Genomic DNA, 26,786 nt, shown 5'->3' on the forward strand with positions numbered 1-26,786 from the left:
TGTCTTAGTTTTTTGGCAAAGCGCGTGCTCGTATATGCAGCTGGATGCGAAGAGCAGCTCAAAAGGCTTTCCCGCAGAGTTGGCGAGTTCCTCGGCGGAGGGGTCCATTAAGAGCGGTACCGGTTCGACTGAGCTCTGCACTTTTGGGCTGGACGCAACACGCACATGCATCTGAGTCAGCAGCAAGGCGCGCGCGTGCACTCATCGGCGTAAATGGAAAGCTTTTACGCGCCGCCTGTCGTGCACGCGCTCCTTAAGTGTTGTCTGTGGGTGTGGGTGGGAGGTGGTGGGGGGGATGTGGACCTGGATGAGAGAATCAGAAGCTCCTGGGCGATCACACGGATGGAGAACCTCTGAGGTTTGCCTCCTTGCGAGCTGCAGGAAATTCCACAAAAAAACACCCAGGACGACTTTTTTTCCTTTTTTGTTTCTTTTGGGCCACAAACATGGCCGTCAACACTGAGAGCAGCGCGGTGTTGGTCCAGAGGGATCCGTCCGGCACGGGAGACTTCCACGACACTGAGAAGCTGCTGAGCGCCGCTGCGGTCGCCGCTGCCGAGCGGTCGGGCGGCGGCGGCGCGTGCGACGGGCCGGACCTGCGCGGCAGCGTCCGCTCGCTGAACGCCGAGCAGAACGGCCACCGCTCGCCGCTCAAGTCCGGCTCGGTGGGCCATCTGACGGCCACGCCCAGGTCATTGTCACGCCTCAGCCTGGCGTCCGGTGGGCCGCCGGGCGCCGCGCCGCCCAGCTACTTGTGGCTGGCCGTCCTCTCCTGTCTCTGCCCCGGCGTGCCGCTCAATGTGTGCGCGCTGTGGTACGCCAGCGTGGTGAGTTCCCGCCAAACCTTGCTTACCTGACGCATTGCTAATGTCTGACAAAGTAAAAAACAAACAAACAACAGAGTCGGCAATTTCAAATCTTTCGAAACACTCGGCCTTCTCTTATTTAGCATTATTGAAGAGCAGCATCAATTTGATTCAGCAGCTTCCTTTTGGTTGCCCAATGCGGCAAACTTTGCAGGTTTTACGTGAAACTTATCACAAAACGTGTCACAATCTGACACCTAATGTGTGAAATTGTCAAACCTAATAACCTGAAAGTGATCACGTTAGCACGCAAAAACTTTTGCTTCTGATGTGTTAGCAGAAACAGTTTATTTATTTCTAGAAACAATTGAAATATTCATCAATGAAGTTGAGTTGACCAGTTGAGCACGTGCATTTTTGCCTGTCACTGACCTCTGACCTGTGGCCGCCCCACCGCCAGTCTCGCTCAGTGCTGAACAACGGTGACGTGGAAGCAGCGCGGAAGTACGGCCGCGTATCTTTGCTGCTCAGCCTCCTCGCCATGCTGCTGGGTGTGGCCGTCATCGTCTTCATCGTCTTCACCATCGGTACGGCCCTCGCCGCTCCGTTTTGCCCTCGTCTCCAAAAACGCGACTTTCTAGAAAGAAAGAAAAAAAAACCTTGAGGGCAGGTCGTTATGGACCTTAAGATTGCTGACGTAATAAATGCTCAAAGTGGTGTGTATGTGTGTGTGCGTAGAGCTCCAGCAGTGAGCAAGAGCGGCGTCCTGAGCTCCTCACACCAGGGAGGAGGAGGAGGACGGGATGGAAAAGCACAAACGCAAGAAGAAGAAGAGATGTAATGGAAGACAAGCCATGACATCAGTCTGGTACTGCTTGACCCTGAAGGTCAGAAACAGAGGAAGGAGGGGCTTGAGACGCACACGCAGTGTCCCCCTTGTCGAGGAGGTTGTGCTGCTGGCTTCCCACTGAACATTTTCCAGGAGCTCAAAATACTTCAGTTCCTGCCCCCCCCCCAACCCCCCTTTGAGACTTTTGAGCGCCCGCCCGTGTCTCTGGTGTTGCCGTGTACTTTGTATGTTTCTACTGTATGACTGACAGGCTCGTTTGTTTGCATGTGTCAAATAAACCGGAATGAGCATGTGCCGCCAGGTCGCCCCACTTGCACAACTTCTTGTTTACAAAGTCACAGAAGGTCTCGGGATTCCTCATGAAGACATGGACCAAGTGGCCGGGGAAATCCGGGTTTCTCCGCTAAAGCTCCTGCCCATCCCAGAAAAAACAATTACAATGAAAATATAGTTTACTGCTAAAAATGATCCTCACACCAAGCGTCAACTACAAAAAGGCAAATAAAACGAGACAAGTGGAAGTAGGAAGTTCCAAAATGTCAAATGACATCCTAAGAGAGTTCACGAAAGGAGTCACATCTAAAAAGCCAATTTTAATCAAATATTTGAAATCATTGCTAGTTTGTTCGGGAGGCCGAGCAAAAGAAGAAAAAGCCAGCGGCACTTTCCTGACTCCACACCAAAGAAATCAATACTGTTTTCGACTCTTCCGCACCGCCTAATCCCCCCCCCACCACCATCATCCCTCATGGCCCCAATCATCTTGTTGTTTTCTTTTTTTCTTGATTCCTTCCAACGGGAAGGAAGTGGCCAAATCGCCGCCGGCATATCTTTCGTTTTTTGTCCTGCTTTTCAATGAAGCCAACTGGAAATGCTTTTTCAAAAAGTCACGGGTAGACAAATAAATGTGGCTTAGACGCTGCCGTGTAATTTATCTGCTACAATTATCGGCACGGTGATGACTTGAACTTCCCGTTTGCTCGGCTGGGCCACCAAAGAGCCAGAGGCGTCCCCCGAGTGGACGAAGCTCCTCATCCATTGCCAACTTCCTGCATTAAGGCTTTTAAGCGATTAGCGCTGCTTAACTTGCAGCATCTCTTATTTACCCCCCCCCATCGTCACCATCCTCCTCCTCTTCTTCTGGCGCGGCGGCGTTGGCGACGTCTGCGGGGACAAGATGGGCAAGCTACGTGTAAACACTGCTGCGTCCTGCGGTTTGATTTACTGGAGGAGGCACTTAAGAGGGAAGCAGCCCCCCCAGAGAGAAAGATGAGGGGTTGCGGTGGGGGGCAGACTCCTATTACAGGCCTTTTAGCAGCCTTGGCCCTCTGCTGGTGACGCGAGGAACGACAAACCTCAGGACCCGGTGTTGCTACTTCCTGGTTTTCTCCGTGTAGAAAATTAGAACAGTTCTTTCATCCCTAAGCAAATTCTCACGGGGCTCCTGTTAAAAGTGCAATATGTCATAAATGCTTTAATATGCTGTAAAATGCTTACTTTAACCAGGCTTCATTTCACACAAGTTGTTAAACCAGGCGGCCGCCATGTTGAAAGACGACGTCATCATCTACATCATCGCCACAGTCGTCAAGTGCCTCTAACTGTCGCAAATTCATTACGCGAGCACAGAGCGCCCTCTAGCGGCCTCAATTGAGCAATGCGTGGAATTAAATCTCCTAAAAGCGCGATGAAATATTCAGTACTGAAATATTCAATGACGTGTGTGAAAGGAGTGATAAGAGTGACGTGACACAGGCCTCTTGTTTGCTTGTCTATATTCTTTTTATTCAAATATGACGAAGAGAAAGGGATGACAAAATGTTAGCACCTTGCTCACATGGGTCTCACATTTTTCATCATCAAAATACAAAAGTGCTGTGCACCACAGCAAAGCACCTGAAGTCCATCCTGGGATCACGCTCGGACCGGCCGCACCCAAGGAGGCGGCAGTACCGGCGGCAAGATGGAGGACAAGGAGGAAAAGGAAGGATGAAGATGTCGACCTCAGTGCTGGATCCTTCTGATGGACTGGATCTGTGGGGTTTGAGCTTGAGAGCCAAACTCCCGGAAGGACTTGTACTCGCCTCCACGGCAATCCGACTCCACGATGTACTGCTGGCCCCGGTAGCCTGGATACTGGTAGCATACAAACCTGACAGAGAAGAAACAATGAAAATGAATAATAATGAAAATTATCAAGTTAGCGAGGAGGTAACTTCTGTGTATCTTCACCAGGTCATGGACTTACGCGCCACTCTGGATGTTCATGGATCCAACCTGGTTGTTCAACCAGCCCATGGCCTGCAGGGAGGGGTAGTCGTCAGACAGCTCAAACTGGCGACCCGTCATGTTCTCCAGCTCGTAGATGGTCATGCGAGCTTCCTTGTGGTTCTGAAGAACGAGAAGAAGAAGCAGGGAGATGAGCCGGGTGGCGCGAGGTCGCCGGTGTCACGTCGGGAGCTTACGGCGCAGCAGATAGGCCTGAAGGAGAGCATCCTCTCGATGCGGTAAGAGTTGCTACCGCCGTAGGCCTCGAAGCGAGGGTAGTCGCCTTTCTCCAGGACGAACTGCTGGCCGCAGAAGCTGGAGTGCTCGTAGCCTACCCAGCTGGACGCGCCAGGTGGAGGAAGTCAGTACTCGGTTCCCTTTGCGGAAATGAGGCGTTGGGAGCATACGTACGCGCCGCACTCCACCTTGAGGGAGCGGATGTTGTCCAGCCCGCACTCCACAATGTTCTGGCAGCTGGCCGTGAACTCCGCACGCTTGCCTTGGAAGTGCTCCTGGTCGTACACCGTCATCTGCACACACAAGGAGCCTCGCTCAAGGAGTCCGCCGTGGAGGTACCGACGGCGGCGGACGCCAGCTCACCTTCCAGGGGCCGCTGGGCGAGAGCTTGGGCACAGACATCTTCTTCCTGTGTGCAAACATAGTTCAAGTCACCAGTACTAAGGAATCTCCTAAAGTCCAAAACCTTACCTAGCAAAACGTTGATCTGAGTGTCACAGGGTTCCGTTGAGGTGGTTGTCGAGGTGCCGCTCGCAGGGGCTTATATGTGCATCGCGCTCAGGGGGAACTCGGGGGCACGGGCGGGTGCCCCTTGTCAGCAATTTGCTTTGGAGCTGCCACGCGCACAAACATTCTGAGATCGCACACACTTTGTATCACCTTGTTGTGCACACGCATGCAAAACTAATGCAAGTAAATGCACATATAAGTGAGATGTGTGTGTGTGTACCATCGCTTCACTGGAGAAGCAAAGGTGGGCTCTAAAAACATTGTTGCGCAAGACATTCCTGCAGGATGTGTGTGCGTGTGCGTGTGTGTGACGCGACATCAATGCCTCACATAAGCCTGCTGAGTTTGCGTGTCTCATTGTGACAGGCCACACGCATCAGCAGAATCCCGCACACACGTGCACACATGACTAACAACGATAGCGAATACAATTACGGTTTGAAATGACCCCGACTCGTTACTATTAGGAACTTTTAATTTTAGGAACACATTGGCAATCACGACACTTTTTTGAAGGCGCCTCTCTATGACTTGGCTTCTTCGATTAGAAACACAAAAGTGAGACTAAGTGTGACGTCGCTGTCTTCATTCTCCCCTTTTTAATAAAAAAATGCTCATCTTTTTGTCTTCGTCCGTGACATCATCGCCACCTAGTGAGGAAAAAAACACACAGCAGTTGTTTTGGATGTGTTTGTCAACATGCTCAAGGTCCGCTCTCAAAATCAATAGTGTGTGTGTGTGCAGGATTATTGTCACACTAGTTAACCAAAAGGACACACGGATCAGTGTGCATTTGATATCGATTGACCCCCACCCCCAAAGCAAAAAAATCAAACATGACCTTTGGTGTTGTGGAGTAGCTGGACCAATGGGACGGCAGAACGTCCCGTCTGCTTGTTTTTCATCGTTGTCCTGCTGCCACTTTGAACTCAGACTCCCTCGACCGTCGAGTCCTCTTGTGGAAACTTTATCACTGCTCAACGTTTGACGGCTTCTTCTCGTCTTCCACTCGGCGCCATGAAGACGCTATGCATCTTCATCGCGGTGATGATGATGATGGTGATGGATGCCACCTTGGCTGCAGACGGTACAGCAACTCAAACACATATCTTCATTGTTACATATTTTCAACATGTCCGTGTTTGCAGAGACGTGCTCTGGTCGCTGCGGTTCTTTTGACCCACTGAAGAAGTGTCAGTGTGATTCCATGTGCGTTTACTACGGAAGCTGCTGTGACGACTTTGACAAATCGTGTCCCAAGAAAAGTGAGTGACCTTCAAGTGTGTCCTCGTTTGAAGACGTTTCTCACCTGTTTCTGTCCTTGAGCAGCACGTGGTGACACGTTCGAAGAAGCTGAAGACAACCAGACTACGGTGGAGACGCCGGTGGACGTGTTGGCCTCGAGTGCGGCGCCGACCAGCTCCAGCGCGGTGCTGACCACCTCTGAGGAACCTTGGCCTCCGCGTCCTACAACGCAAGAACCCACGGGGTCACCTGCCGACCGAGACGCGGCCACCTGCAGCGGGAAGCCCTTTGACGCCTTCCTGCAACTGAAGAATGGATCTGTGTACGCCTTCAGAGGTACGCCCCCTGCAGGAGAGACATGACATTTGGACTCATTGTTAGCATGATTGAGATCTGGAGTGTCGGGTTTCTCGCAGGCGAATATTTCTTTGAGCTGGACGACAAGGCCGTGCTTCCCGGCTATCCCAAACTAATCGTGGATGTGTGGGGAATGCCGGGGCCCGTGGACGCCGCCTTCACGCGCATCAACTGCCAGGGCAAGTCGTACATTTTTCAGGTGAGCAGCAAAAATGTCATCTGAAGAATTTCCAAGCATTTGGGAGTCAGTCAGCGGAAATAAAACTCTCGACCTCCTGCCCGCCTACCGGCGTCCCTCAGGGAAGGAAGTTCTGGCGCTTTGAGGGTGACGTCCTGGACGAGGGTTACCCCAGGGACATTTCAGAAGGCTTCGACGGGATTCCGAATGACCTCCACGCCGCCTTCGCCCTGCCGGCGCCCAATCACCGGCAAAAGGAGAAGGCCTACTTCTTCAAAGGTACGCCACACGAGAACCAGCGTCAAGGTACAGGTGCACTCTTCACGCGTGTCCTTCTCAGGTGATCAGTATCACGTGTACGAGTTCGTCAACCAGCCTACCCATCATGAATGCGTCCAGATGAGTCGATCTTCACCTTCGCTCTTGTTCTCGCGCTATACCGACCTCTTCTGCGACCAAAGTTTGGACGACCTCTTTGCCGGACTCTTCGGGGCCGCAGGTCAGACTCGGGGTTCTGCGCACGCATAGCCCATCCTCATCCTCAACTTCATCTCAATCTTCAGCCGGCAGCCACTCAGCAGGGCCGCGGTCCATCAGAATGAACTGGCCAGGCATCAGCCCCCCGGTGGATGCGGCCATGGTGGGGCGCGTCTTCCTGAGCCCCAAAGCCACGCCGCAGCCGCCATTGCCGCCATTCCCTAGGAGCCAAAAGAAACGCAAGTGGAAGAAGCCCAACAGGAATTCCCGACGCAGGCAAACTCGCCTTTTCGACGACTTTTGGAGCGATATGTTCTACAGCGCCGAATCACTGGAGGTCCCCACCTTGCCGCCGATGCCCGCTAGCACGCCCATTCAATACGTCTACTTCTTCAAGAGAGGTGAGTTGTCGTGCTCGCTTGCGATGCGCGTACACGCATGTAATGGCGTGTGCGTGTTTCCCCTGAACAGATCAGTACTACAGAGTGGACCTGCGGACCAAACACGTGGCTCTGGTCCTCCCGCCTTACCCGCGTTCCATTGCCAAGTTCTGGCTGGGCTGCCAGCAGGAAGACATTCCTGACGCCACACATGCCGAGAAGAGATAAAATAATGACATAAATAAACACACTGACTAAATGAAAGGCAAGTTAACATATGTGGATTATTTTTTTCTTGTTAACATCCCTATTTTAATAATAGATTTTATTCGATAATTATATGTTGTCTGGTTCAAGTGCTCGTTAACATTTTGTCATGGAAAATACTGTGATTAATGACGCGCGGTTTTTGTTGCGCAAGGAAAGCGTGTTGAAAAGGCACCGCTGGGATTCGAACCCAGGATCTCCTGTTTACTAGACAGGCGCTTTAACCAACTAAGCCACGGCGCCGTGTATAGAAGGTAAGGCGTCATTTCACGGGCAATCGAGCAACATGATCCGTGGGAATTCTTAAACTGCGGTGGTATGGCGTGACGTCCACTAGGGTCTGCTGCTAAACAAATACTGTCCGCTTCTGATCAGGTTTTACATTTTTTATATTTTTGCCCTTGAAATGGGCGATTTAGGGTAAGAGAATTCTACACATTGGGAGTTACAAAACATATTTTCAATTTCAGATCCGCACCATGCAAAAAAAAAAACCCAAATACAAAGTCCAAATTCCACGCGTCCAACTCAAATCTAATACGACATTTCAAATTGTGGCATATTCTGGGTAACACTTAACATCTGATATGAACCGTGTAAGTGTAACCTCTCACCTGATAAGAACAGTGGTCGATTGACGTGTTGGTGACCTTTGACACATGAACTTTGTGACCCTGTTTGAAGAAATTCTTGTCTCAAATTCACGTGGCAAAAACACGGGTACGTGATGACGTCACTCAGCTAAGCTGGTTTGTTGCATTTAGCTATATTTTTCCCTTATAACTTCTTAGTCAAATATTTTTCCTCATTTTTAAGTCATTTCCATTCGTTACCTATCATTTTAACGGACTAACTGTAAATAATAAAATACAAATTGACATTTAATATAATGTAAAGCTCTAAAATATTAAATATGTGAAATAAATTTTATGAAATAACGGTCATTTTGCATTCTGACTGGACGAAACCAATGGGCGTGGTGTCGTAAAAGCTCAGACCCCGCCCACTATGAGGCGGGCATAGCGGGGCTGTCATTCCAAGTCAAGCCCGCTACAGTCCGTTCGACTCCGACTGGTCGCACCGTTAACGACGAACTCGCCCCCACGTACGTACACAAGCGGAATTGCACAAGGTAAGCCTGCCACACGCAAATGTTCCGGTTCGGACTTGTACTCGCCTGAGGGACTACTTTTAGTCGCGGAAGTGCGCGCCAGCTCGCACAGAACAAAAAAAACAGTCGAAAACAAAGATCCGCTGCTCGAGCCCCTTGCGCTTTTATATGAGTCAAGCGTTTACTTGACTTTGTGACGTTTTAAATATATTTTTTTTACGTTATTGTATGTGCGCGCGCGTATGTGTCGGCGACGAGCCTCCTCTCAAGTGCGCGTGCGCATGACCGTGTGTTTACATGACGCTCGCACGCACGGGTGTCCTGGAGGACCGTTTGTTACTTAGCCGAGCAATTCTCCAAAAGTAAAGTTGAACCACAGAGAGGAGAAGAGAACAAATCTCAGCTCGATCTTTGTCCTACTAAGGAACACGTGTTCCATCTTGTGCTGACTAAAGACCTGCTAGTGAATGATTGCAACCGCAGTCAACAGAACCTCCAAAAAGAGTCGACAGTATTCGTATTTGGTTGCTAACCTGCTACTCCCGGCATGTATGTGGCAGGATGTCTCGCGAACAGCAGGTGGTGGCGGCTGCCAGGCGGGCCTTTCAGACGGGCCGCTCCAGATGTCTGGAGCATCGCGTCCGGCAGCTGAAGAACCTTCAGCGTTTCCTGACTGAGCGCCGGGACGACATCGCCCAGGCCATCAAGAAGGACCTCAACAAGGTGGACAGATAGATGCCTTTACAAATGCCTGTTTGAAAAGGGACAAAGTCCCAATCGGTCACAAATCTCCAATGGAGCTTTGAGCTGACTCTCGGCCTGCGTTTGTGGCTCAGAGCCCGCTGGTGGTCCAGATGTACGAGACGCTGGGCCTGGAGGAGGAGATCGGCCTGGCCATCCGCAAACTGAAGGAATGGGCGGCGCCGCGGCCGGTGGAGAAGAACCTTATGACCGTGTCGGACACGGTCTACGTGAAGGCTGAGCCTCTGGGCTTGGTCTTGATCATCGGCGCCTGGAACTACCCGTGGGCCGTCACCTTGCAGCCGCTCATTGGCGCCATCGCCGCCGGTAAGTCAATAGCGCTTGGCAGCATGTGGGTAGCCAAACTAACCTAGTTTTAAATCTCGCCGATATGCGTCCAAAGGCCAAGTGGGCTAATAATTGCCTTTGTGCAAGCTTTCTACAAAATCAACCTCCATTTTAAGGTTGACTAACTTTTCTGCAATATCAACTTCTCACCAGCCCCCGCTCATTTGCATTTATACATCGTTCTCGTGAACACACGCGCAGGTTGTTATGCAAAGTTTGTGTGTCATGGTAATCCCAAGTGTAAAGTGTGCGTTAGCATGACACTACAAGTTTATGAGCCGGGGGGGGCTGCTTGTGACTTCAACCACTCACGAGGTGTCACTTGTTGCAGGTAACGCGGCAATCATCAAGCCGTCGGAGGTTTGCGTGCACACGGCCAAGGTGATGGACGAGCTGCTGCCCCTCTACCTGGACAAAGTAAGACATGTGGAAGAGCATCATGGCAATCATGACATCACAGTAAATGCCCAAAAAGTAAAAAAAAAAAAAAAGGCCCAATGAAATTGTCATTTTTTGACAACGTGTTATGCAGGAGCTCTACCCGGTGGTAACAGGCGGCGTGCCCGAGACACAGGAGCTACTGCGTCAAAAGTTCGACCACATCTTCTACACGGGGAACAGCGCCGTGGGAAAAGTCATCATGGCGGCGGCCGCTGCGCATCTGACACCCGTCACGTTGGAGCTAGGCGGGAAAAGTCCGTGTTACATCGACAGCAAGTGCGACGTCACCATCGCTTGCAGGTAGCTCCGACCCGACCCCCCCCTTGAGGAACAGCATCTTGCTACTTCCTTGCTCCGTGTGCAGACGTGTGGCGTGGGGCAAGTTCACCAACTGCGGCCAGACCTGCATCGCGCCAGACTACATCCTGTGTGAGCCGGCCATTCAGCAGCGTGTCATCCAAGAGCTCCACAAGGCCATCAAGGTAAGGCAGAAGCTTCTGGGTGGTGGGACTCCATTCTCAATTGATGTCTCATTTCTGGCAGGAGTTCTACACGGACAATCCCAAAACGTGCCCGGACTACGGCCGCATCATAAACCAGCGCCACTTCAAGAGGATCATGTCCATGATGGAGGATAGTACCGTCGCTGTGGGCGGAGACACCGACGAGGAGGACTGCTTCATAGGTGACGCTTTCACGTGGACGGCGGGGTCCACTTGAGCGCTAACACAACTTGTGGGTCCAGCTCCCACAGTGCTACGGGACGTCAAGCCCGACGCCAAGGTCATGCAGGAGGAGATCTTTGGACCCCTGCTGCCCATTCTCACGGTTGATGGCCTGGATGAAGCCATCAGCTTCATCAACAAAGGCGAGAAGCCTCTGGCCCTCTACATCTTCTCCAGTGATGACAAGGTACCACACCTGGACCTTACTTAGGTGTTTAGGGCCGAAGCGAGCTTGCTACGTCAAACTATGCTAACACGTTTGCCATCCCGGCTGAAGGTCATCAAGAAAATGAGGGACGAGACCTCCAGCGGAGGACTTTTGGCCAACGACTGTCTGGTGCACTTCTCGGTCAACTCGCTACCTTTTGGGGGCGTTGGTAGGCGTACACACCCTCTTGATAAGATCCAACCTTTGGACCTTCACCTAGCACAAGTTGCAACTGCCAATGCTGGCCACTAGAGGTCACTGTGGCTTCCTTTTCCGCAGGTAACAGCGGGATGGGCTCCTACCACGGCAAGCACACCTTCGACCAGCTGAGTCACCTGCGAGGATGCCTCATCAAGGCACTTAAGATGGAGGGCATGAACAACATGCGCTACCCACCTCACACAGCCAGCAAGCTGGGTTGGGCACGCTTCTTCGTGCTCAAGGGCTTCAACTTCGGCTTGATTGGACGCCTCATGCTGCTGTTTGCCGCCGCCGCCGTGCTGGCCGCCATCGCCGTCCAGGTTAGAGCAGCCGCAAATCCAAGTTGGATTGAAGAAGGCCTTACATGCTGCGTATTTTTGCTGTTTTGCAGAAGTACGACCTGCCGCACAAGTTCTACCGTTGAAGAGTCCTCAGTGCCCGGAAGCGACCAATCACTTTGCACGCACGTCATATAGTGCAAGCGAGGATCTAGCTGCTAATTCCGAACATTTCAATGTGGTGATGTCATTCTGATTTGAACTTTTATCAACAACCTGCTTTTAAAAAGGTTTTTATGCTCAACGAAGCTTTTAAGTCCGTTTCATTTCATAAGTCTGACTGACTAATCGTCGCTGTCTTCTTTTCTCGTTAATCGTAGTCGCTGTAGTTTTGCAGCACAGGTTTGTATTTTGATAATCCATGAAAAAATATGTAGAACTACATAGCAATGTAATTAAAATTAACATTGTAATCATAAATACATCCATATCTGCCTCTGGACTGCTTTTTCATGGTGTACTGAATGAATCAAAAAAATCCCGACTGCACATGAAATTTGCAATGATGTGACTTGGCCTGCAGGGGTCAGTGTTTACATGCTAAAGTCGCAAATAGAGCCTAATGCACACCTACCTGTTGGAGGTGAGGTGACAAAGCAGTGACAGCAGAGGAAGAAGGGTCACTCTGCTCTGCTTCTGTTGGGAGTCCATCATGGATCTTCTTCTGTGCCTGATGCTTGCTCTTGCTCCGCTCTTCTGTCCGTGTGCAGGTAGGACTTTTTGTGAACTTTATTTCACTTTGAAGTAGAAATAGAAGTAAGACAGGAGTATTGGAACTTGGCAAAAATCAAGAATTAGAGAAAAGGAAGCTTTCTAGTTAACGTTATGGTTGAGTTCCACAGCACAAGAAGGCCTTCAGGAAAGTGCCCATACACATGCGTCCCAATATTTTGGAGAATTAGACCACTCCAGTTGATTAATTGGAGAATTTTTTTGATGGCTGTGGATGTTGGGAACGCAAGTGTGCATTCATGCACACACACAATGGGTGTCTTGTCCTAAGGTGAGTTCAGTCTCACAGGTGTGTGTGAGAGGAATAAAGAAAACAATGAGCATTCATCAAGCTCGGAAAAGATGGAGGAGGGGACGCCGCAGCAAGCCAGATGAGAAGTGGAGAAGACGTCATAGGTGGCACAGATCCCTGACCACGGGAAAGCTCAGAAGGTGTGTGTTTGTGTGTAGGTGGGTGGTGTTACGAGAACCAGCACTCCTGTGAAGCCACTTGTAAAGGTAAGCGTGTACCTAATCAAGCGTCCCGAGCGTTACCGACCCGGTTTTGGGGTTCAGACCCGAACAGGTGGTCTTTGGACTTCCCTCACTGCGGCGGACTGCGGCAGTCGCCCATCAACATCGTCAGCAATAAAGTTCACGTCAACACGGGGCTGCCCCCGCTGGAGTTCATAGGTCACGATGAGCGGATCAACATCACTGTGGAGAACAAAGGACATTCGGGTAAACGCGGGATAAAGCAAAAATCCCCTCCCAGTGTAGAGCGGTTCTGGAGGATTCCATTCCTCATCATGGACAAGAATGGAAAACTCCCGAACCACGAGCCAGGGGAGAAGAAGGGGCCAAATGAGTGACATCTTGATCTTGTTCTGTCCAAACATTTTGCTTCAGCTCACTTCCACCTGCCTCAGTCGGTGCGTCTGACCGGAGGCGCGCTGCCGGGCCACTACCGGGCTGCCCAGTTCCACTTCCACTGGGGGGCTAGCGGAAGCCCCGGGTCGGAGCACACCGTGGACGGAGAGCGATTGCCCATGGAGGTTGCCAGTGCACTTGCAAACAAACACATTGGCTAACAGATCCACAGACTTCCACCTTGAAAATATCTTCCAAGCTTTCAATGTTACCATCTTCCTCCAATACATTGTATCGTGCTTCTAGCTTCACATCGTCCACATCAAGGAGCCGTACGGATCCCTGACTGAAGCCGAACACGACATGGCGGGAATCGCTCTGCTGGCCTTTCTCTTTGAGGTAAACACGCAGAAGCGCCGCCAAAGCGTCAACACGCAGCTAACAGGCAGTTCTACTGACAGGAAGTCAGTGACGATCACCCTCACCTGGACGCCATCATAAATGCTCTGGGACAAGTGCGCCACAATGGTAACCGGCGCTCCTCCCTGTTTCTCACGTCGACGCCGCTTTTTCCGCCTTGGCCCTCATCCGTGCCTTCTTTCCCATCCAGGCTCCACGACACTCGTGTCCGACTTCAAGCTGAGCGATATCGTCCCTCCGTCCGGGGAGCTTCACGCCTACTACCGCTACGTGGGCTCCATGACCACCCCCGGATGCGAACAAGCGGTAGCTTGGACCGTCTTCCTCAAGACGCTGCCCATCAGCAGTCGGCAGGTAGGCGGGCGAGGGTGGTGGGGGTTACGTACCGTCCAGTCACAATGGTCGTGTTCCTCGTTAGTTGGACGCCATCGTACGGCAGTGCCTTTTCTGGACCGGTCAGCCCATGACGGACATCTTCAGACCTACACAGCCGCTGGATGGACGGGTGGTGTACCGCTCCAACTCAGCCATGTGCCCACGCTTTGCCGCCTTCACGGCCCTGCTCGCCGCGACCGCCGCGCTCATCCATTGACGCGCATACACAGAGCAAAACATTTGTTATTCCGCTTAATAAATTACAACCCAAGTTCACCATCACAACTTTTAAGAAATGGAGAAATTGGATTCGTGCATCTATCACTTCTGTGCTCATAGTACTCATATTTATAAATAGTTGTGAAAAGATTCAGTCGTGTATGTGAAATGAGATTTTTTTCAATCGTAAAATAAAATTGATTTTGAAACTACATTATGCATAAATATTGACTGAATTAGTTTTTTTTTTTTTAAAGCCAACTAAACAAAATTATTACAGGACTTGAGAAAGACTTTAATAGTCTTTAATAGTCATTTTATTAGGTACACCACACAGACAGTCATTGGACCAAAGAGTTCATCAATGGACTTTGCTTTGATTCATTTGACTGATACCAAGTGAAGACTTTTCTGGCATAAACCTACTTTTTCACGTTTGATTTTGCTTCACTAATTGAGGTGAGAGTTTTGTGCTGTGCCATCCAGCCGCGTAGGTGTTCTACCTGAGCGCGCACGCTGCTCTCGGCCGTGCCGCCCGGGGCGCTGTACTGCTCCACGCTGGACTCGTAGTCCCACACCGACGCCACGTCGCCTTCCAACAGCGGGCTGTCCGCATGCAAACAAGCACAACATACAATCACCGCGAGTATGTGTGGGCGGGTGCACGTGCGTGTGTGGATGACCCAACCACCTGATGGCCTTGAGGTCCTCGCTGGCCAACTGGTTCAATGGGACCTTTTTGGATTCGGCCGTGAAAACCACTTTGCCCGCCAGTGCGTGAGCTTCCCTGAAGGCCACCTGGAGACACAAGATGGATGGACGGATGAAAAAGATCTCACTCTGGTGAAGGCTTTTATCTGCATGTACGGATTTGCACTCACCCCCTTCCTCACGAGGTAGTAGGCCAGATCGGTAGCCAGCATGTCGGCACTGAGCGCCGCCTCCATGGCGCCGGCGTCGATCTGAAAAACCAAAGACCTCTTAGTTACCTCAGAGCGAGCAACAGCTTTGCTAAGGAATCCTGGCGTCCGCTGACCTTCAGCGTGGAGATGACCCCAGCGGTGACCTGGAGGACGGCCAGGATGGAGTCGTAGCAATCGAACATGGCCTCCTTGTCCTCCTGAGGGGGAACAACACAAAACAAAAGTACAGTTGACTCCCATCTTGGAGGTGTTCTGGCGCCCAATTCATGTCATACTCTTCATCCTGGAGTCATAAATCAAAATGTATATGGAACATGAGGAGATGAGAAGGAATGTGGTACCTGCAGGTCTTTGTTGTAGGTGCTGGGAAGGCCCTTCAGCGTCATCATGAAGCCTGTGCACTAAAACAAATTTTGGAGGAGGCCGCAAGCTTGGTGAAGGGGCGAAAAAGGTAGGAGGTCTCACTCGGCCAAAGATCCGTCCCGCCTTGCTCCTGATCAGCTCCAGACTGTCGGCGTTCTTCTTCTGGGGCATCAAGCTGCTGCCCGTGCTGCGGCACACAAACGAGAGAAGTTGGCTTCTTCTGAGGGGGCGCCACGTGAGGCGCTGGCGGCTGACCTGTAGGCGTCGGCGAGTGTGACGAAGGAGAACTCTTTGGTGCTATAGAGCAGGAGGTCCTCGGCCACCTTACTCAGATGAGTCGCGCACAGCGAGGCCCAGAACAGGAACTCGGCTGCCGCACACGCGCATCAAAGAAATCAGATGCTGGGACGGGCGGCCGGTGAGGCGCCGACGGGGCATACCGACAAAGTCTCGCTGGCCGGTGGCGTCCATGCTGTTCAGGCTGACCTCGTCGAAAAACAACTCTATCAAGAACAACATTTAGCGCCCATTGAACCAAGTCGCGCCATTTACGATGCCAGCAACGACACGCGTGTCACCATTCGGACCTTTCCTCAGAAGCTCCCTGTCGATGGCGAAGGGCGTTCCGGCGATGGCGCCGCTGAAAAGCACAGGAAGCGATGCGGTCCAGTGCGGCACATTTCAATATATTTTAGCCTTGCGATTGAGGAGCTAAATATGGAGTCTCAACAAGAGATATGGCAGGCTTGCCTTTTAAGGCCGCTCCTACCTGCCCAGGGGCAAGACGTTGACACGCTTGCTGATCTCCCGCAGCCGCTCCACGTCCCGCTGCAAAGCCACGGCGTGACTTCCCGAAGACAGAACCATGAATACAAGTTGCCCTTTCTTCTTAACAACCTTTGCGCTCACCTCAGCATCCAATGGCTCCATCTGATTGGCTGAGCTCGCTGCATGTGGGTGTAACCAGGAAACAGGACCTTTATCTCTCTAGGTGGAGAAACCGATAGTTAAGAAGCCATTTGGGTGTAGGGTCTTTCCCAAGGTGGCGGCGGGTGGTGTGCGCCATCTTACGCAGCGGCGCGCTCCACCATGGCGGAGATGAGGAGGAGGGCCTCGTTCGTCAGCGTGGCGATGGCGTCACGCAGCCACAAACGCATGTCCGTCACCACCTGGTCGTTCCTGCTCCTGCCCGTGTGCAGTTTCCCTGCAGCAGGGCCAATCAGCTCCTGCAAGCCCAAACATTGTTTCTAATACTTTGACCTTCTTACCCAGGAAGGGACGGCGAGACGAACGACACACCTTAAGTCTGCGTTCATTGGCAGTGTGGATGTCTTCATCGCCGTCTTTGAGCACGAAGGTGCCTTTGCTCCACTCCTCGCTGACCTGAAAGCACAGCGCCAATATCGTCAACATATCCCGTCATTGCGGTGTGGGCTGGATGTGCGAGTAACCTGGTCCAGGCCTTGCAGGATCTGTTCCGTCTCGTCAGCGCTGAGCAGCTGGGCCCGGTGCAGAGCCTTGGCGTAGGCTTTGCTGCCTCTCAGGTCGGCGTCCCACATCCTCTTGTCGTACGACACCGACGCGTTGAAGCGCTCCATCGTTGGGTCGATGGCGCCCACAAAACGACCCCCCCACAACTTGGACCCCTGACACACAATGTGACAGAAATTGCTTGACAACTTCAGTTTGTATAGCCTATTTTTGTCCAACCGCTTAAAAGGGAACTCAAAATACTTGGGTACGATTTGACATACCTTGCCAATAAATTATTATTTCTTGTGTGGATTTGAAAAAAGATAGATAACATTTGGGAAGGCATATTGATCCGCGGTCAACATTTAGCCACAAAATGAGGTACAATTTTTGGGCCACAAAATCGACTACACGTTCTCGTGTGTAAAACAAAAATTGGTGGATGAGTTGCTTACCTCAGCTGTCATTTCGGAACACAGCGGAATTCTCGGGGTCAATAGGAACCGATAAATGAGCTAAACTGGTTTGACTTGTTCACAACGAATGAGAAAAATAAAGGAAAAGGTGCAGGAAAAAAAAACGTTCGTATCTTTTTACTCACGGCACCTGCTGTGAAACTTTACAGACGTTTTGGTTTTTGTTTTCACCAGAACGCTTGTAGCTAGTACTGAAAATTAAACTCGCCGCAATGAACAAATGTTCCTGAGAAGTCTTCGGGCGATAGACTGATGGTCGACATAAAGAAATAAGTCCAAGTAGATATAGAATGGTCAATAAATTAAATCCGTACAGCAAATATGTGACATCACCCGTCAAGCCAATTTGGAAACTGATGGCACAGCTGCTTGCTTGTTGTGGCCTAATGCATCCTGGGATATTATCAACCCATTATTAAAAAACAAACAAAATAAAAAAAATAGACTACAACAGCACTCCAACTAGAGTTCCGTCTCAAACAAAGTTTTATTTTTGAACAATTGACATATTTATCTGTTACTAAATCGGTCGTTTTGCTACTACGGAACTAAACATCTCAGGTCGTTTCGCGCGGACTTATTTTTGTAAGGCACCGACACGCCTGGCAACATGGAAGTGTAAGTCAAAAAAGGGCTCATGGTTTTTGGATATATCTCATTCGTACACAGAAAAGATGCTATAATTGTTGTAGGAAGCAATATTGATGATGAAACCTTATATAGCATCACCCTTTTCGCTGATTGATCGATTGACAAAGATTAACATATACGATCCTTTTTATATTTGATCGATTCTGTTTTTATAGCGTGACATTTGATTAAAACGTTTTCAACTCCAGATTACAGAAAAAAAAACATGCATGCATCCATCCATTATCGGAACCGCCTATCTATTTCTGGAAACTACGGAAAAAACAACACACGATATTAATAATCGTACCGCTACAGTGAATATTCTAATTCCATGAGTCAACTTGTAATATTTTCTTCTTAGGAAAAACGCTAACGCTGCCATGCTCAGCAACTATGAGGTGAGGCAAATTGCTCCATTTTGCTTTTATACTTAAATGTTATAAATAGGATGTTGCTTGAGCAAACGTTTGTAGAAGTATCAATTATTTCGTGAAATATGCGCACTGTCACATGGATATTTGTTAGGTCTTCCAGCTGCTAACTGACCTGAAGCAAGAGAAGAAGGACAGCGGCAAGAGCAAACACAGTGCCGGGCAGCAGAATCTGAACACCATCATGTATGAGGTCAGCATGTTACATGTGTGGTATAGAATAGAATATTCATGTTTCCTCATCATCGTGAGACATAATGAACATGATCAGTGTCTTCATGTCAAGGAATATGAAAACCAAATCATTGCAACATTACTTTTGACATACGTGCAAAACAAGGAGCCCTTCTTACCCCACAAGTTGCTCTCACTTGTATGTTGCAATATGTTGTCACTTCCCACCAGTCACCCTTGTGTGTCGGCAGACGCTCAAGTACTTGTCCCAGACGCCGTGCAGCCGCCAGCATCCTGAGATGCTCAAGGCCTTTCTGTCCACCATGATGCGGCACAAACTCACAAAGTCAGTCCCGGCATGGCAAAAGAAGTTGTTGTCGTGTCAGCTTGATGCATTTTCACACTTTGGGCAGGGCTGAGAAGCTGCAGTTACTCAATCACCGACCACAGACTGCCGTGGAGATGCAGCTGGTGAGTCTTTTCACTCTGGTCACAACAAGAAGCAGCGTTATTGATTGTCCTCCAGTGAAGGTCATGGGCAAAACCACCCTAAAAAGTAAAAGTTTTTTATTGCAAGTAACTGTTGTTGCTGATATGTCCACTGGAGGGCGCCCAGACTCCAATGAGCACTTCTTGTTGAATTGATATTGCAGCACTTGAGAAGATGCCAAATTGGGGTCAATGTGGGCCCTGAAGCCAAATGTTTGTTAAATATAACCGGCCTCACTTTTGATTGTCCTTGTGGCAGCCATAACAAGCATTGTCGTGATTGTGTGTGTTTGCACCCGAGATGGTGGAGGAGAGCGAGGAGCGTCTGTCAGAGGAACAGATCGAGGAGCTCATCCAGATCATTTCAGAAATTCTACCCGGCGATCCGGAGCAGGAAGTAGCAGCGACTGCCGATGGGGAGGCGGCATGAACTCCTCCATCTGAATCGGGAGCGCCCACTTTCTCAAGCCAGCTGTGCGCCGATGCGCTTGTTGTGTTGAAGCACAAACATCACTTGGCATCTGGAAGAGAACATTTGATTTTATAAAGACATTTGAACGTGTTTTTTCTTCATGCAGTCTTAGTAACCTCAAAGTTACTGATGATTTCAAATGTGAGAAAATCAAGAGATACAGTCGAATGCACTTTTCCTCTTTCTTCAATCCAATTCCAAAAATCAGCATGAGGCATGATAACGTCAATTTTGCCGTGCTAGAAAGTCAATGTGCCTGGACAAACACGTCTTTATTGTTGTAAATGAGGTCATTAGTTGCCGTTGGCTGGAAACGGAGAACGGCAGAAGACGTGTCCTCCAAGCAGTGCTCCAGTGCTAATCTTTGCTTTGACAACAACAGTCCAGATAAAAAAAATCGTCTCATTCGAGGAAAAAAAAAAAAATCGATCTGTCATTTGCATCACTTCCCGTGTGACTCTTGAGCCATCTGCTGGCACAGATCAATCATCCATTATTTATTGACATGCATTATCGAGTGTAAGGATGCAGACTGCGCATGTGCGCGTCCAACGCTCATGTTTTAGGGACAGTCAAAAAGTAGGACGAATGACTTGAGGTGGGCTTAGCTCTCAGGAAACGTCCCGGGTGAGCTTTTAGCGAGAACGTAACCGATCGATGAGCTGAAATCTTTTTGGTCTCGAGTACGGAAGTGGAGGGGAAGGGAAAAAAAATAAAAAGCGTTCTACTAGGGCCATTTAAGAGCTCCACCAATGGGGAGGTTCTAAACATGCGTTCGTCCAATCAGAATCGAGCTTTCCCCAAGGGGGCGACTTGCTTTTTTTCTGCCTTTTTTTGCTCCATCCTCCTCGTCAATTGGTGCCTCACGAGTGCTCGTTTAAGACTCACGAGCGGTCGCCAGCGGCGCCGACTGGAAACTTGGATATTCCTCGCCGCTTCTTCGTGACTACATGGCCAAGGCATTTCCGCTGCAGCAGCAAAGCTGAGAGCTTCGTAACGATTGCGCTCCTTCGTCGGGAGGCTCGGGTAAGTCATCCATCCGAACCGAACTCACGACGTCGGGGCTAGCTGGCTCGTGTCTGCACTAGCTTCTTACACTAAGCGTTTTCGGGCCTGCTGTTTGGCGATGGCTCACCTGGAGGAGGCTAGTCCAGATGTGGTGCTGCCGCCAGGCCTCGGCGGTGGCGCGCACGGGCAGCTCGGAGCAAATTGACCTGTTGATGGCGCTGCTCTTAAATCGTCGTCGTCACGTAATAGAGCACACGTTCAGTCGTCTTTGCTTTCCAGTGGTTATTTGCTGCAGCCCGAGGTCACTTGCAACTGTTGACTAGTTTCACTGGAAGTCATATGACGTCACTTTGTTTAGGTTCAAACCAACACATTTCCACGTATGTTAAAACAACCTAGACGTTAGGATCGAAGTCTTCATGTGCACATATTGGATCTATACGTTCGGAACCACCCAAGGCGTAGCGACTGTGAAGCTCCTCAGACCTCGTATGACCGCACACAAGGGGGCTCAGAACCAGCTCAAAAGTGGGTTGTGAGGCTCCTCAGCTCACATAAGGGGAATTGTCGGCATCAGTGCAAGCAGAGATCCTCCAGACAAGAGGGTCCTTCTGTGCTCAGGTTAACAAGTGGAAGCTCCCCGGTCCAGTGAGAACGTGAGTGTCGCAGTGTTGTACTTGAAATAAAGAGGAAGCCCCTTCGTCAGCACATAGCGGCGTGAGTATGAGGAAGTTTGCGGTTCTGCCAGGTCGATGGGAACGTGATCCACTGGCTCGGCCAAACTGTCAATGATGTGTAATTAGCGAAGGCGCGGTGTTGGCCCGAGGGTGTTGAGAACTCCACTCCCCTTACATTCCCCGGAGGACCGAGCCCAGCGCTTGGATGGTCGCTCCTCAGGACCGTCCCGGCAAAGTGTGCTTGTGTCGGCGTGACGCGGATGGCCTCTTTGATGCTTTCAGGTGGACACAATGGCTGTGGGCCTTCACCTGAGCGTGCCGGCGGGCCCGTAAGCTTTCCAGCGGAACTCGCGAATACACAGTCCGGATAAAGATGCGAGTGAGCCGCTCCAACGTCCTGCTGGGGTGCGTGCTCCTTTGCTCCGCCTCCCTGCTCTACCTGGGCTTGAGTGGGTTGGACTGCCCCCCCGCAAGCCGGCGCTCCCGCTGGGCAGAACTCCATCGGGGCTCGGCCAATCCCAACGCTTCGCTGGGCGAGCACCTTCCTGAAGACACACCCCTCATCTTCATCGGCGGCTTTCCCCGCAGTGGCACCACCCTGATGCGGGTCATGCTGGATGCCCACAAGGCCGTGCGCTGTGGGGAGGAGACCCGCGTCATCCCCCGACTGCTCACCATGCGCGCCTCCTGGAGCCGCTCCGCCAAGGAGCGCTTACGCCTGGACGAGGCCGGTGTCACCGACCAGGTCCTGGACTCGGCCGTGCGCGCCTTCCTCCTCGAGGTGATGTCATCACGGACATGGGGGGGACGTCTCGTATTTACGTTACAGCTGGGGGCATCTCCTTTCTGGTTGTTGACATTTTTGTTGCGAAACGTATATGTGCTTCAGGTTATCGTGGGCCACGGCGAGCCGGCGCCTCGTCTGTGCAACAAAGATCCCTTCGCCTTGAAGTCGCTGACGTACTTGGCTCACATCTTCCCTAAGAGCAAGTTTGTGTTGATGGTGCGAGACGGACGCGCCTCCATACACTCCGTCATCTCACGCAAGGTGAGCCCCCTGCTGCCGTGTGCTAGCGAAGCGCTGTGCGGTGCCCAATGAGTCTGACCTTGAATCCCTCAGGTGACCATCTCGGGCTTCGACCTGAACAATCCACGCGACTGCCTGACCAAGTGGAGCAACGCGGTGGAGACCATGTTCAACCAGTGCGTGGCGGCCGGTCCCGAGCGCTGCTTACCAGTGCGCTACGAGCACTTGGTGCTGCATCCTGAGCGCGAGATGCGTCAGCTGCTGCGCTTCCTGGAGCTCCGCTGGGACCCGGCCGTCCTGCACCACGAGGAGCTCATTGGCAAAGCCGGCGGCGTCTCGCTCTCCAAGTGAGTCGGGCGGGGTTTTCCGGGCTAGTGCCAGAAACTGCACAAGGCAAATCATTTGCATCTATTGTGACGCATGCTAGGGTGGAGCGCTCGACGGACCAGGTAGTGAAGCCGGTGAACACTGAGGCGCTGGCCAAGTGGGTGGGCCACATCCCCGACGACGTGGTGGAGCACATGGCCGAGGTGGCGCCCATGCTGGCGCGACTCGGCTACGACCCACGGGCCAACCCGCCCGATTATGCCCGCGCGCCGCCGCTCTCCAACCCGGCGCTGGTAAGTCACAGTATCTTAGCCTACCTGTCACTGAACGGCTTTATTGCCTCTCGCTCGTTTTCTCCTCAGCCTTGGAAGGTGGCAGAACCTTCCGGAGCCGCTTAGAGAACAGAAGAAGGCAGCAGAACTTTCTGGTCGCTACAACGTGCAAACGCTGCGGATCCCAGATGCACCTTAAAGGCCCTCTTCCTGTACCGCCCGCCCGCCCACCACAGCTCGCCAACATCTTTCTGCCTTTTTTTTAATTTCCCCCCTTTTTTCTTGTGGCTGTTTGTGGACTCGTACGACATCCTTTGTCGCCGTCGTGGATCTGCAAGAGCCGTGACCTCGTTGCCAATGTGAACCACTCGCTGGACTTTTTAAAGACTATTTTCTTAATAAATTATTACGAAAGATCGATGGGCACCTTACCCTTTCCGGTGGCGGGCGGGCGGGCCTACTCCCTCGCGCATGTCGATACGGTCTCATTACTGCACAGCTCGTCTACGTGGTTACAAACGAGTCAATAATAAACACAAATCAAAAACACATAATGGAGGTGTTGCTTTATTTAGCAGTTAACTGTTAGCATTAGATGGCGCACCTGAATCCATGGACATGTTCACATTTGTGACCCGACGGCCTGTTTACTTCCTAATAAGTTGAGAAGAAAACTTCCCACACTGGAAGCAATTCTACAAGTTCATTTACATCAAATCCATGAATTGGAACATGGAGGGTGCCTTGAGATAAGAGTGCCTCTACTTATAAAATGAGAAAAAAAGGACTCTGCTAGCCACCTCAACCAGAAATAATTATTCTTGCTTCATTTGATTTTGCCGAATGTCAAACTTGCCTTTTTTTTTTTTCCTGACATGATTGCAACGTGTTGTAATTTTACATCAATTTTCCAATCTTGATTCAAGTTGACTTTTGCTGTTAGGTTAACTGTATATCATAATATGATGAGGTAATTTTCAGAGTCTAAATGATAACTTTCATGAAAATGTGGTTTGAGAGGACGTGTGAAGCTACTTGGTGAAGTCTCGGTTCCGATCTCGCCCGTCAAGCGTTGTCATCGTCATCGCTCCCCGCCAGGCTGCTGTCGGTGGACTTGGCGTCATCGTCATCCTCTTTTTTGCCTTCCTGCGTTTTGTCAGGCTGCGGCTGCGATGTCGTTTTTGGCGGCGCGGCGCTGGACGCCTCTGTGGCGCCACCCGGTGGGAGGTTGGGACCTCCTCCGCCCTGCTGCGCTCCCTCCAGGAAAGACGACCAACCTTTCAGGCGCTCTTCACGTTCACGGCTCGTCTCCTCCACCTTCAACACAAACAAGCTCATCATCACCATGACAACGACAAACTGTCTTCATCAATGAAGAGGCCAATTGTGTATCCAAAGGCACCCCCCCCACTCGCACACACCTGATAGTCGGTGGTGCCGTCCCACAGCTGCGCGCTAAGCTGGCGACCTCCGAACCAGCGCCCGTGGAAGGACAGGATGCAGGCGTCGGCATGCTCCTGCTCCTTGAAGGCCACTGAGGCCACGCCGTCCGGATGCCTCTGCCCGAGCACAACAACCGCTACCAGCTCGCCGTCTCAAGCGGCCAAATCGGACGCCGGCGCCGGCCACTCACGTCAAACAGGATGACCTTCTTGACCTCGCCGAACTTCTCGCACTCTGAGCGCAGGTCTTCGCGGTATTCGTTCAGAACCAGAGGGTCCTCCTCAAAGTCAGTCGGATGAAACATATTCCTGATGATGACGACCTTTTCGTGTCGCTTCCTGGCGTCTCCTTGCTTCTCGGGCCTCCAGTCCAACTGCCTGCTCGGACACAAAGCCGGAACGCGTCAACGTCACAATGACGGGATGCACGCACGCGTACACGGTGCCCACTTTTGCTGCATCTGCATCTTCTTGCGGTAGTCCTTGTTCTTTTTCTTCTTCTTGCTGGCGTCGTATTGGCCTTTGAGTTGGAAGCGGGCCGCCTCCACGTGCACTTTGTAGCCTCTGATCTCGGACTCGTCCATAAGACGCACAGCCAACTCCACCGACTCCCTCTGAACACCCACGCAAACACACAAATTTCATCACATTGGTTTCAACGATAGAAACAAATCTCTGTGATGTTCTACGCCATGAAAACAACTTGCACTCAAAAGAATTCAGAGTCCCATTAGAGGATGTAGGCTGGCACGACCTTGAGGTAGCAGCAGAGTCCGTCTCCTTTCAGGTTGCCGTCTTTGTCCTTGTACAGTTTGACTTTGTAGTCTTCAGTGATGGGGTCTCTCATGACAATGCCGCACTTGGACATCAGCTCCACAAATTCCTCGGCGCTGGTGTCTGGGGGCAGGCCTGCAATCAAGCCATGGCCAATCAGGGAAAGAGGACAAAGACAAAATGCATCAAGCACAAACGGAAAGCGCATGACCCACCGGACACGTACACGTTGGTGTTCTTGGTGTCCTCCATGTCGAACCAACCTGAAACACACATTGGACATGCCGTCATGATTAGCATTAGCACCATAACTGTCGTCATCATCATGGCCTCACCCGGATCCGGTTTCCTCTTTTCTCCTTTGCGCTTGCCGTCTACGCCTGTGCTTGTCTGCTGCTCCGATATCGGCTCTTCCTCAGCTGCTGCCCGCTTCTCCCCTTCTGTGGCGACGGGCTTAGTGGCGGCGGCGGCAGCAGTGGCGTCAGGGTTGCCTTCCTGATTGAAGCCGTAGTTAGCCTGGTACGCCGCCATGAAGTCCTCTGTAATCTGCACACAACATGGTCAACGCGGGACTCTCAAGACACGCGATTACGGCGTGCGGTCATACTTTGGGGAACCAAGCTTTCTTGTCGTGGTCCCAGTCGTACACTGTGCCGTCGTTGGGGTCCGTGTACGTTAACGGATTGGAGGCATCATGGCTTGTCTTGCTGTACAGCTCCTGAAGGCGCAGCTGCTCCTCAAACTCCTTGTTGGCCTTGCCGCTCATCTGCACCCACAGCGTCATAATCGTCAACACTGCTTATTTGAGTTAAATCATCAAATAATATGTCTGTAAATTATCTGTCAGTTACTATTTTTTAATTATTCAATAAATCGGGTAAATAAAATGTTCATTTCTTTATTGAAAAACACAGGACAGTAATTGAAATTAGGAGTGGAAACAACGTCCAATATTTATTCAGTAAAATTCTAATGTAAATTTAAAATTTCATGTATTAAATTTCCAATGTTCTTCTCAATGAATTTAATCTAATTTGCACCACCCTCACTCGACTATTGTGTATCCATATGTAAATATTACAAATATGCCACATTAATAGCAATATAACAATACATAAAAGCAGCAGATTTGGTCGTAAGCGCAATTCAATGCTTCCTCGCTCTGCGTGTCAACAAACTGAGAAGGACTTTGGAAGTTATTTTGGTGCATGGACGTGTTTTCTATTTTGAACAGCACACGCGCAATTGATGCTAACTTAGCATCACTGCGTTAGCCTTGCCTTTCTGCAGCGTTGGAAGTCTGAATGGCGGCGAAAAGCTGCGGGGGTCAGCGCAACGAGCTCCTCGTTGGCATTCTTTTGGAACTAATAGCTTTTGTTAGAATTTTTTGACCACTGAAGACGCTGAGCTAATGTTTCGTTCGAGGCTTCATTCGCGGTGAGGCTTGAATGAAGCTCTTCCGGCGCCAAAGTCCAACTGCGCATGCGTGTCTATTCTAAAACTAGGCCGCTTGATTTGTTGCACTGGCGAGCTTGCGTTGAC

At 50.9% G+C, this 26,786-nt stretch overlaps 9 protein-coding genes and 1 non-coding gene across 12 annotated transcripts; 6 read left to right on the forward strand and 4 right to left on the reverse strand.

Moving 5' to 3' along the window:
- Positions 1–446: 446 nt before the first annotated feature.
- On the forward strand, positions 447–1,960 carry LOC133167974 (trafficking regulator of GLUT4 1-like). Its single transcript, XM_061299161.1, has 3 exons — positions 447–827; positions 1,267–1,393; positions 1,545–1,960. Exons 1-3 carry the CDS (start codon positions 447–449, stop codon positions 1,556–1,558), a joined length of 522 nt encoding a protein of 173 aa, XP_061155145.1. The 3' UTR covers positions 1,559–1,960.
- Positions 1,961–3,428: 1,468 nt separating this feature from the next.
- Positions 3,429–5,647, reverse strand: LOC133168413 (beta-crystallin A1-like). 2 transcript variants are annotated; one of them, XM_061299966.1, is made up of 7 exons: positions 5,513–5,647; positions 4,633–5,321; positions 4,525–4,570; positions 4,336–4,454; positions 4,122–4,263; positions 3,905–4,047; positions 3,429–3,808 (listed from the first exon to the last, which is right to left on the reverse strand). In XM_061299966.1, the coding sequence occupies exons 3-7, from the start codon at positions 4,561–4,563 to the stop codon at positions 3,661–3,663; spliced, it is 591 nt and encodes a 196-aa protein (XP_061155950.1). In that variant the 5' UTR covers positions 4,564–4,570; positions 4,633–5,321; positions 5,513–5,647; the 3' UTR covers positions 3,429–3,660. The 2 variants fall into 2 exon arrangements, with proteins under 2 accessions (XP_061155950.1, XP_061155951.1); XM_061299967.1 differs by having other exon boundaries at positions 4,633–5,621.
- vtnb (vitronectin b) lies at positions 5,371–7,582 on the forward strand. Its single transcript, XM_061300125.1, has 9 exons — positions 5,371–5,379; positions 5,605–5,758; positions 5,820–5,936; positions 6,001–6,252; positions 6,333–6,472; positions 6,574–6,730; positions 6,792–6,950; positions 7,015–7,329; positions 7,400–7,582. The coding sequence occupies exons 1-9, from the start codon at positions 5,371–5,373 to the stop codon at positions 7,534–7,536; spliced, it is 1,440 nt and encodes a 479-aa protein (XP_061156109.1). The 3' UTR covers positions 7,537–7,582.
- Positions 7,583–7,744: 162 nt separating this feature from the next.
- trnat-agu (transfer RNA threonine (anticodon AGU)) lies at positions 7,745–7,818 on the reverse strand. Its single transcript has one exon. It is a non-coding gene; the product is annotated as a tRNA-Thr (tRNA).
- A 728-nt stretch (positions 7,819–8,546) lies between these two features.
- Positions 8,547–12,122, forward strand: aldh3a2b (aldehyde dehydrogenase 3 family, member A2b). The gene is made up of 11 exons (XM_061299955.1): positions 8,547–8,707; positions 9,247–9,409; positions 9,523–9,754; positions 10,107–10,192; positions 10,308–10,516; positions 10,581–10,698; positions 10,760–10,901; positions 10,962–11,128; positions 11,219–11,318; positions 11,429–11,670; positions 11,742–12,122. The coding sequence occupies exons 2-11, from the start codon at positions 9,248–9,250 to the stop codon at positions 11,772–11,774; spliced, it is 1,491 nt and encodes a 496-aa protein (XP_061155939.1). The 5' UTR covers positions 8,547–8,707; position 9,247; the 3' UTR covers positions 11,775–12,122.
- A 171-nt stretch (positions 12,123–12,293) lies between these two features.
- On the forward strand, positions 12,294–14,520 carry LOC133168415 (carbonic anhydrase 4-like). Its single transcript, XM_061299969.1, has 8 exons — positions 12,294–12,398; positions 12,871–12,918; positions 12,976–13,140; positions 13,309–13,454; positions 13,576–13,668; positions 13,731–13,797; positions 13,880–14,043; positions 14,108–14,520. Exons 1-8 carry the CDS (start codon positions 12,341–12,343, stop codon positions 14,279–14,281), a joined length of 915 nt encoding a protein of 304 aa, XP_061155953.1. The 5' UTR covers positions 12,294–12,340; the 3' UTR covers positions 14,282–14,520.
- Positions 14,521–14,554: 34 nt separating this feature from the next.
- asl (argininosuccinate lyase) lies at positions 14,555–17,926 on the reverse strand. 2 transcript variants are annotated; one of them, XM_061299957.1, is made up of 15 exons: positions 17,498–17,926; positions 17,021–17,215; positions 16,869–16,952; positions 16,641–16,795; positions 16,479–16,556; positions 16,339–16,416; positions 16,157–16,209; positions 16,010–16,072; positions 15,825–15,939; positions 15,672–15,756; positions 15,548–15,607; positions 15,320–15,403; positions 15,165–15,245; positions 14,975–15,081; positions 14,555–14,889 (listed from the first exon to the last, which is right to left on the reverse strand). In XM_061299957.1, exons 1-15 carry the CDS (start codon positions 17,507–17,509, stop codon positions 14,706–14,708), a joined length of 1,434 nt encoding a protein of 477 aa, XP_061155941.1. In that variant the 5' UTR covers positions 17,510–17,926; the 3' UTR covers positions 14,555–14,705. The 2 variants fall into 2 exon arrangements, with proteins under 2 accessions (XP_061155941.1, XP_061155940.1); XM_061299956.1 differs by having other exon boundaries at positions 15,548–15,756.
- A 128-nt stretch (positions 17,927–18,054) lies between these two features.
- On the forward strand, positions 18,055–19,807 carry crcp (calcitonin gene-related peptide-receptor component protein). The gene is made up of 6 exons (XM_061299968.1): positions 18,055–18,136; positions 18,513–18,549; positions 18,677–18,775; positions 19,008–19,102; positions 19,170–19,227; positions 19,547–19,807. The coding sequence occupies exons 1-6, from the start codon at positions 18,129–18,131 to the stop codon at positions 19,673–19,675; spliced, it is 426 nt and encodes a 141-aa protein (XP_061155952.1). The 5' UTR covers positions 18,055–18,128; the 3' UTR covers positions 19,676–19,807.
- Positions 19,808–20,544: 737 nt separating this feature from the next.
- tpst1l (tyrosylprotein sulfotransferase 1, like) lies at positions 20,545–23,274 on the forward strand. The gene is made up of 6 exons (XM_061299963.1): positions 20,545–20,743; positions 21,685–22,183; positions 22,292–22,450; positions 22,523–22,776; positions 22,857–23,049; positions 23,119–23,274. The coding sequence occupies exons 2-6, from the start codon at positions 21,776–21,778 to the stop codon at positions 23,152–23,154; spliced, it is 1,050 nt and encodes a 349-aa protein (XP_061155947.1). The 5' UTR covers positions 20,545–20,743; positions 21,685–21,775; the 3' UTR covers positions 23,155–23,274.
- A 305-nt stretch (positions 23,275–23,579) lies between these two features.
- Positions 23,580–26,734, reverse strand: htatsf1 (HIV-1 Tat specific factor 1). Its single transcript, XM_061299960.1, has 9 exons — positions 26,525–26,734; positions 25,852–26,010; positions 25,580–25,790; positions 25,460–25,507; positions 25,225–25,379; positions 24,921–25,084; positions 24,662–24,848; positions 24,450–24,587; positions 23,580–24,345 (listed from the first exon to the last, which is right to left on the reverse strand). Exons 2-9 carry the CDS (start codon positions 26,008–26,010, stop codon positions 24,094–24,096), a joined length of 1,314 nt encoding a protein of 437 aa, XP_061155944.1. The 5' UTR covers positions 26,525–26,734; the 3' UTR covers positions 23,580–24,093.
- Positions 26,735–26,786: the final 52 nt, after the last annotated feature.

The sequence above is a fragment of the Syngnathus typhle genome, linkage group LG15, assembly GCF_033458585.1.
Source record: "Syngnathus typhle isolate RoL2023-S1 ecotype Sweden linkage group LG15, RoL_Styp_1.0, whole genome shotgun sequence".
Taxonomy (NCBI): Eukaryota; Metazoa; Chordata; class Actinopteri; order Syngnathiformes; family Syngnathidae; genus Syngnathus; species Syngnathus typhle.

Excerpts from the sequence above, each read along its gene's own strand:
- LOC133167974 (XM_061299161.1), top strand. The coding sequence starts at position 447 with ATGGCCGTCAACACTGAGAGCAGCGCGGTGTTGGTCCAGAGGGATCCG. Across the intron at positions 828-1,266 it reads CGCTGTGGTACGCCAGCGTG|TCTCGCTCAGTGCTGAACAA; the intron begins GTGAGTTCCCGC and ends CCCCACCGCCAG.
- LOC133168413 (XM_061299966.1), bottom strand. The coding sequence starts at position 4,563 with ATGTCTGTGCCCAAGCTCTCGCCCAGCGGCCCCTGGAAG. Across the intron at positions 4,264-4,335 it reads CTCAAGGTGGAGTGCGGCGC|CTGGGTAGGCTACGAGCACT; the intron begins GTACGTATGCTC and ends TGGCGCGTCCAG. Across the intron at positions 4,048-4,121 it reads TCAGGCCTATCTGCTGCGCC|AACCACAAGGAAGCTCGCAT; the intron begins GTAAGCTCCCGA and ends CTCGTTCTTCAG.
- vtnb (XM_061300125.1), top strand. Across the intron at positions 6,951-7,014 it reads CGGACTCTTCGGGGCCGCAG|CCGGCAGCCACTCAGCAGGG; the intron begins GTCAGACTCGGG and ends CTCAATCTTCAG. Across the intron at positions 7,330-7,399 it reads CGTCTACTTCTTCAAGAGAG|ATCAGTACTACAGAGTGGAC; the intron begins GTGAGTTGTCGT and ends TCCCCTGAACAG.
- aldh3a2b (XM_061299955.1), top strand. The coding sequence starts at position 9,248 with ATGTCTCGCGAACAGCAGGTGGTGGCGGCTGCCAGGCGGGCCTTTCAG. Across the intron at positions 9,755-10,106 it reads CATTGGCGCCATCGCCGCCG|GTAACGCGGCAATCATCAAG; the intron begins GTAAGTCAATAG and ends CACTTGTTGCAG. Across the intron at positions 10,517-10,580 it reads GACGTCACCATCGCTTGCAG|ACGTGTGGCGTGGGGCAAGT; the intron begins GTAGCTCCGACC and ends CTCCGTGTGCAG.
- LOC133168415 (XM_061299969.1), top strand. The coding sequence starts at position 12,341 with ATGGATCTTCTTCTGTGCCTGATGCTTGCTCTTGCTCCGCTCTTCTGT. Across the intron at positions 13,141-13,308 it reads GGAGAACAAAGGACATTCGG|CTCACTTCCACCTGCCTCAG; the intron begins GTAAACGCGGGA and ends ATTTTGCTTCAG. Across the intron at positions 14,044-14,107 it reads TGCCCATCAGCAGTCGGCAG|TTGGACGCCATCGTACGGCA; the intron begins GTAGGCGGGCGA and ends GTTCCTCGTTAG.
- asl (XM_061299956.1), bottom strand. Across the intron at positions 15,757-15,824 it reads ACACTCGCCGACGCCTACAG|CACGGGCAGCAGCTTGATGC; the intron begins GTCAGCCGCCAG and ends TGTGTGCCGCAG. Across the intron at positions 15,082-15,164 it reads ACTACCTCGTGAGGAAGGGG|GTGGCCTTCAGGGAAGCTCA; the intron begins GTGAGTGCAAAT and ends TTGTGTCTCCAG.
- crcp (XM_061299968.1), top strand. Across the intron at positions 18,550-18,676 it reads CCATGCTCAGCAACTATGAG|GTCTTCCAGCTGCTAACTGA; the intron begins GTGAGGCAAATT and ends GATATTTGTTAG. Across the intron at positions 18,776-19,007 it reads TGAACACCATCATGTATGAG|ACGCTCAAGTACTTGTCCCA; the intron begins GTCAGCATGTTA and ends GTGTGTCGGCAG.
- tpst1l (XM_061299963.1), top strand. The coding sequence starts at position 21,776 with ATGCGAGTGAGCCGCTCCAACGTCCTGCTGGGGTGCGTGCTCCTTTGC. Across the intron at positions 22,184-22,291 it reads TGCGCGCCTTCCTCCTCGAG|GTTATCGTGGGCCACGGCGA; the intron begins GTGATGTCATCA and ends TATGTGCTTCAG. Across the intron at positions 22,777-22,856 it reads GGCGGCGTCTCGCTCTCCAA|GGTGGAGCGCTCGACGGACC; the intron begins GTGAGTCGGGCG and ends GACGCATGCTAG.
- htatsf1 (XM_061299960.1), bottom strand. The coding sequence starts at position 26,010 with ATGAGCGGCAAGGCCAACAAGGAGTTTGAGGAGCAGCTGCGCCTTCAG. Across the intron at positions 25,508-25,579 it reads AAAGAGGAAACCGGATCCGG|GTTGGTTCGACATGGAGGAC; the intron begins GTGAGGCCATGA and ends TGTGTGTTTCAG. Across the intron at positions 24,346-24,449 it reads ACGGCACCACCGACTATCAG|GTGGAGGAGACGAGCCGTGA; the intron begins GTGTGTGCGAGT and ends TTTGTGTTGAAG.